Source organism: Castanea sativa, chromosome 12 (genome assembly GCF_040712315.1).
Source record: "Castanea sativa cultivar Marrone di Chiusa Pesio chromosome 12, ASM4071231v1".
NCBI lineage: Eukaryota > Viridiplantae > Streptophyta > Magnoliopsida > Fagales > Fagaceae > Castanea > Castanea sativa.
The window spans coordinates 45,816,706-45,823,581 of NC_134024.1; the positions used below are offsets into that span (position 1 = coordinate 45,816,706).

General features: G+C 34.7%; 1 protein-coding gene across 1 annotated transcript; it reads right to left on the reverse strand.

Annotated features, from left to right (window-relative positions):
- Positions 1–517: 517 nt before the first annotated feature.
- On the reverse strand, positions 518–1,646 carry LOC142620771 (auxin-induced in root cultures protein 12-like). Its single transcript, XM_075794081.1, has 2 exons — positions 1,191–1,646; positions 518–805 (listed from the first exon to the last, which is right to left on the reverse strand). Exons 1-2 carry the CDS (start codon positions 1,644–1,646, stop codon positions 518–520), a joined length of 744 nt encoding a protein of 247 aa, XP_075650196.1.
- Between the last annotated feature and the right edge of the window lie 5,230 nt (positions 1,647–6,876).

The following is a 6,876-nucleotide window of genomic DNA, read 5'->3' on the forward strand; positions in this document are numbered from 1 at the left end:
TCCTGGTGTATTTTGTGCATGAATGCAAATAAATGGATCCGGATGTAGTGGCTATCAAGCACATGCAATAACACATCAAGCTCAGCCATTGGAACCACACACAAAGTCTCTCTATATACACAAAATCGATTGACTATTACTGATAGATAAAAAGATTTTGGTTAAATGGTACATGATGATTCAAAATGAAGACTAATAAAAGCTTGCTAATTTAGTTATTGTGAAAAATATTGTAAATTATTTATGTGTACGTGACATTGCGCTAAAATCAATTGTGATGCAGTAACTCATAAGGATTTACAACAATAATCATTTAAATATCTGCTATATGCCTATATTGATTAATAAATAAATAAATAAATAACAACTACTACGTTGCTACTGCTTCTTATTGACATTGAATATTTCATGTACTACGTACACATCTTGATGAAACAGCAAATCCAACCCCCCCCCCCCCCCCTCTCTCTCTCTCTAAAACCCCAAACAAATCAAATCTCCAAAACTAATTAAACTCTTAGAAAACAATCAAACTCCCAAGAATCACAACCAACCCCATGTAAAAACAAGCACTGATTCTCCCTCCAATTCTTGTACTCGCACTTTTCTTTTTACCAGCTGGTGCAGGAGCAGGAACACCAGGCACAGGACCAGCAGGAGAAGGAGAAGGAGAAGGAGCAGCACCACTCTGTGTCCCCACCAGCTGAAGCATCCCTTTGGCCTTTAAATTATCTAGATTCTTGTCATGGGAAAGTGGCAATCCTTTATCGGTTATGCCTGGACCAACTTGCCAAATTTGGTTCACCTGTTTGATCAAAAACCAATTATAAATAACATATTAAAGCCGAATCACAAAATCAGAATCTAAATCAAATCCAAATTAGATTCTAATTGTAGTTTATTTTAAAATCAAGTATTCATTTTAATACGAAAGTCGAAGTTACCTTTTAAGTCACTTACATAAGACCACATTAGGTTACAATCTAGGTAGCACAAACATAAACACAAGTATACGTATAACACAAATATACGAGCAATTTTTGAAAAATTATAATATGATACTATTGGTATGACTCTGGGTACAACACTTTAATAAAGTGTCTGCACTTCCTAAGTTTTTATTAAATTTGGTATCTTTAATTGGAGCTAAACTAATTCAAAGTAATAAATTGAATCGGATTAAACATTACCATCTTAGTGTTCTCTGGGAGCTTCCATTTCCCGAAGATTGTGATGTTTCCATTGCTTTCCTCGGCGCTTAAGTCCCAAACCTCGTATGACAGCTTGGTCCCCCACTTAGTTGCATCGTCATAAGAAGTTACGTTGTAGGTGTTGATGGTTATGTTGTCTTTGTGTTTGAAGGCTAATAAGGCCTGGGCCGAAATCATGGAGGGCTTTACTGGATTTATGGACCATGAAACCCAACCATCTGGCTTTGATGGTGGGGCTGTGAAAGCAATGGACAATGTGGAATTGGTAGTGTTGTATGTCCAGTGAAGGTAGGCATTTAGGTATGAAAGATCAGTGCAGTTTGTGTACACATTCTTGTTTGTGAATCTTTGTGATGTGCAGGTTAGTGACTGATCACTTTGTGAAACCAGTAAAGCCAATGCTAAGATCACCAATGTAAAACAAAGCCTTGCCATGTTATACTAAGGTTTTGAAGAGACTCTTCTGGATAGTGGCAAGGGCAAGCTACTTTTGAGGAATATATATTTATAATTTTATGTAGTGTGTGTGTGTATATATATATATATATATGAGTATTTTAGATTGGCTATGATTTCTCACTCAAATGATGCATTTTTCATCGTATTTGGAAACTGTGCTGGCCAGGGTTCCTTGCCAAGTTTGAGTTTTGAGAATCCTCTGTATTTAGAAGAATATCTAAATAGGTACTGTGGATGACAAATGTCTAACACGTTTTTCTTTATATTAGGAAGTCCAATAAAATGTTATTTTATCTATAAATCTGATCTCACTTCAGTTTTGTATGTAAATCTAAAATTTAAAAATATAATTGTTATTAGTAAATGTTTATTATGATTTTATATATATAAATAAAGAATATTGACATGTAAAATTATGAGAACTTAAAAAATATGTGGCACTGTATTTTAAGTTTATAATAATTAAACTAATGCTAGTCAACAAAAACTTCCACCCAATTTTCCACTCCCCCTCTCACAAGCTTTCACATCACTTAGGTTTCACTGCAATACAAATGTGAAAGGGGAATTTTTGTGTACCTCTAATAATTAATTTCCTTGAAAATAGCATACAAAACTTTATATTAACTGTCATTAATTTTTTTAAAGATTCTTTAGGCTAACCTATATGGTTTTCGGATTTTGTATTATAGATGACATCTTTTTTTTTTTTTTTTTTTTTTAAATTAATCAAAGTTTTATATAGATCATGGTTTTTTTTTTTAATAATAAATAATAGGGACGTTCTTACTAGGGCCCAGACACGTCATACAAGGGAAATTGACAACGCTTACAGGTCCGTCGGTCCCTTAGGAGTAAACGAAAGGACTAAAGCGATGACATAGAGAGCGACGAGGCCACACTGAACCTCGACGAGGCAAAATGTTCAATAGGCAAAGGAAAGGCCGATAGGGAGAATTGAGAGCCGATGGGTCCAACATGGCCTTACTTGACCCTTACGAAAATTCACACAAGGAAACATCTTGCTAATCACGCAAGATGAACTTGCTACAGATTCATATCTCCCTCATATGGAAAGACACTATAATCTCAGAAACCCTAGTATCAAATCTTCTCCATAAGGAAAAATCCCAGCTCTCAAGGGATCTTGGTCCCCACCAACTGCTATATAAGCACCAGACCTCCACTTTTCTCAGGTACACAGAAAATTCATAGCTGTCTCACTAAAGAGTTCATAAAGGTTTCTTATTCGCTAACTTGATCTTTGGAGGGTTTTTGACTAGTACCACACCAGTGCCTTCTGTTTGGTCCCTTCGTTCTTATTTACAGGTACCCATTGGAGTAACTTAGAGCCTACAACTCATTGACGATTTTAGCACATCATCAATAAATATGATAAAATTTCAAGTTATAGCATTTGCTCAGTGATGAGTGCTCTTTATTATTAGGCCAAGAAAATAATTGTTTTTAGGCGAAAATGTACTTTTCGTCCCTACATTTTGGGTCAATTCCCATTTTAGTCCCGAAATTGATTTCGTTGCAAATTTCATTCCTAAAAAAAGAAAATCGTTTTTAAAATGGTTATTGTCGTCAACCCACTAACGGAAACCTCCTGCATGGCAAACGGAGTGCCCTGCTTGTTGACGTGACCATTAGAATATTATTAAAAATAATTATTTGGCATTTTTAAATGCTAGGTCAGTATTTTAATTTTTTTAAATAGAGCCATGTCAGAAAATTTATACAAAAAATAAATTAATTTTTTTAAAAAAACCTTAAATCTACTTTAATCTTTTTATAAAAAAAAATATTACTTATCATTATTGATTTTCACAAGAACATTATAACTTGTTCTTTTTGTTCTTCCCAATCAAGCCCAGCAACAAAGAACTCAAACCCAAATTACAAGAACACAAACCCACAACCAATAACTCAAACCCATATCACAACAACACAAATGAAAAAAGAAAAAAGAAAAACAGAGATCAAACACAAACACAGACCCTGATCACAAATAGAGATCAAACACAAATCCAGATTACAACACAAATGAAAAAGAAAAAGAAAAAGAAACAAAGATCAAAAAACTTCTTCATGTTCTTCAACTTGTTCTTCATTTTATAGCTTGTTCTTCTCGTTCTTCCCAAATCAAACCCAGCATCCAAGAACTCAAACCCATCACAAGAACACCAAAGAAAAGAAAAAACAAATTATCACCTCTCACGCTTTCATTGATGAACCCGAGCTCTCCCATTCATTCCCAACAAGAAAAACTCTCTCGGTCTCAAGACCCAAACAACATGACCCCAAGATCAAGATCAACTCTCACGGTCTCAAGACCTAAACAGCATGATCCACAAGACAAACCCCAGCAAAACCCAGCAAGACCTAAACCAAATGACCGATCTAAAGAAGAGCGCCGCCACTTTGGTGGTGGAGGTGGACTCGTTGGGGTCGGCGGAGGAGAGAAAGGCCAATCTGACCCACCACGCAAAGCTGATCTGACCCAAAGTCACCGAGATTGAGCTTCATTGTGGCTGAGATGGTGGTTGAGACGAAGACCCAGATCGAGTAATCTTGATCTGCTCCAAACCGCCGGCCTCATCTCATTCTCTCTCTCTCTCTCTCTCTCTCTCTCTAAACTCAAATCACGATTTAAAATGTTCTAATGATAATAAAAAAAATGGTTTGATGATTTTTAAAGTATATACACTTTTGACTAACACACTTAAAAAGAAAAAAGTAAATACACTTACTACTAAAATGGTCTAATGGTATTTTTTTTTTTGAATTTTCTAATTAATTTAATTAGATTAATAAAAAAAATCGTTTAAAACTAAAAAAGTAAAATTTTTGTTTGTTTTTATTTTTTAAAATTAAAATTAAAATTGAGGAATTAAATTTTTTTAATTTTTTATTAACTAAAATGCTGACGTGGCATTTAAAAATTCCAAATAATTATTTTTAATAATATTTTAATGGCCACGTCAGCAAGCAGGTCACCTCGTCTGCCACGTTGGAGGTTTCCGTTAGTGGGTTGACGGTAGGGACCATTTTAAAAACGATTTTCTTTTTTTAGGGATGAAATTTGCAACGAAATTAATTTTGAGACCAAAATAGGAATTGACCCAAAATATAGGGACAAAAAGTGCATTTTCGCCTTATTTTTATTTATTTATATATGCGAGGTTCGAACTCCAAATATTTTATTTGATGATAAAAAACTATACCAATTGGTGGTGTAGGAGCTTTGTAGAATACTATAAACTATCATGTATTTTGGGATTATCATACTAAATGTATTTACATAGATTTAATGTAAGACACAAATTAATATAGCAAAGGCTTGTCATTTGAGGTTTTTTGCTATCAAAGCATACTGACATACCAAATTACATTCATTATTTTGTCTTTATTTTCTCTTTTCCTACATCATTATTTTATTATTTAGATGATTGCTAAGAGTCTTGTAGGGTTCAAAACTCTTCTCCTTATTATAACCATCGATTTATCCACAAAAAAAAGTCAATTTGAACACAGCATGTATTTTTTCCACATGACTTTATGATTGTCTAAATTTTCAGATTTATTAACTAAAAGATTTTATTCTTTTTGAAACAATAAGGCAATGTGGCTTAATTGAAATAAAGCCTATCAACCTCTCATACTTTATTCACTGTATAAGGCTCCTCTACCCAAAATTTACATTTAATACAAAGACTTTTAGAGGTTTACAGTATAGATACAAAATTTGTACATCATTGTACACTTTTGTGTGTCTAAAATATAAGTTTATATTGTTAGTACAATGTAAATTAAGAATTTTTTTTAATACAAACTCTAAGATGATGTCATCATAGGTTAGCCTCGAACCTCTTGTGGACACCATCATCACACAAAACTAACATCATTTTGATCTCATTCCCATACTATAAACACCTCTTTTGTTCCAACCTATACCTGAACCCCTCTATCCCAATGATGATAAAATTATCCGCTACAAAAATGATCAGCATTGTGTGTAGAGCTCAATGAGCAAATAAACCCAAAAGTGGCCCAATACAATTCAAACCCAAGCCCAACCATGACTCGAGTACCAAGCCCTAAAGCCAATTTCTGACCTAATTTGTTGAGTGTTATAGAAGGTGCACACGCTGGGTATATAATATGTATGCAGCCAATTTGTGGCACACTCACCTTCTGGACAGAAGCCTTCAATCACTCAATTTCCATTTTAGTGAGATGTTAGGGCAACTGGTTGCCCAAACATCCCACCAAACCCTAGACCTCCAACTTGACTATATAGTGATCATTTGATTGATCTTTAGCCATTCTTTGGTTTAAAGATAATCTTCCACTCACTAAGGTTCTAAACTTTTAGTTGGTGTTGCATTCAAAGTTGTTATCAAACCACCTATGGCCATTTAGAAAACCCTAGCCAAGTCGTTTCGCTCCACACACACAGTTACGGTAGTCTATTTCAGCCGAGGGGCTTGTTGTCAGCAATATTGTAATTGCTACAAGGAGAAGATGTGGATCTTTCCCATGATACATGTTCTCCTCCTAAATTCCTATTTATTTGGCACTTTTACTTCATTTTATTGTTTTAATATGTTGTTTTTGTACCATGGAGGACGAGGGTGACGTGGTTCAACTTGACAGCCTACATCCATGGAGGAAACCCTGAATGGCTACATCTTTAATATATTAGAGTGTAGTATAAATCCTGTTTTACAATGAACCATAACATGTGTATTTATAGTAGGCTAAACCCTAGACTAGAAGGAATGGGCTTGAGCCCATTACATTGGGCTAACATATCTCTAACACCCCCTTTCAAACTCAAGATGGAAGATTGATGAAACCTTGACATTTGATAAGGTTAAGAAGATCCATTGAATGAAGTTTGGCTCTATGACAGTGGTTTGGGGAAGGTAATAGTCCTGCAATATTGATGCGACTTCTAACGGTGTTATAACTATACCAAAAAGTTTTAACGGCAATAGTGGAAAGCCAAAGAAGATGAACGCGGCGAAGAAACACCGAGGAAGACAAAAATTGCTCTTAAACACAATGTAAGGACAGAAAACCATGGATACGAGAAGGTGGTTCCGATACTATGTTAAATATTAGCATTGATACATCATGTGGAATATGCTAGTATGGACGCGGAAGTGAAAGCATAAAGTATAGAATATAATAACAC

Excerpts from the sequence above, each read along its gene's own strand:
- LOC142620771 (XM_075794081.1), bottom strand. The coding sequence starts at position 1,646 with ATGGCAAGGCTTTGTTTTACATTGGTGATCTTAGCATTGGCTTTACTG. Across the intron at positions 806-1,190 it reads TCCCAGAGAACACTAAGATG|GTGAACCAAATTTGGCAAGT; the intron begins GTAATGTTTAAT and ends TTGATCAAACAG.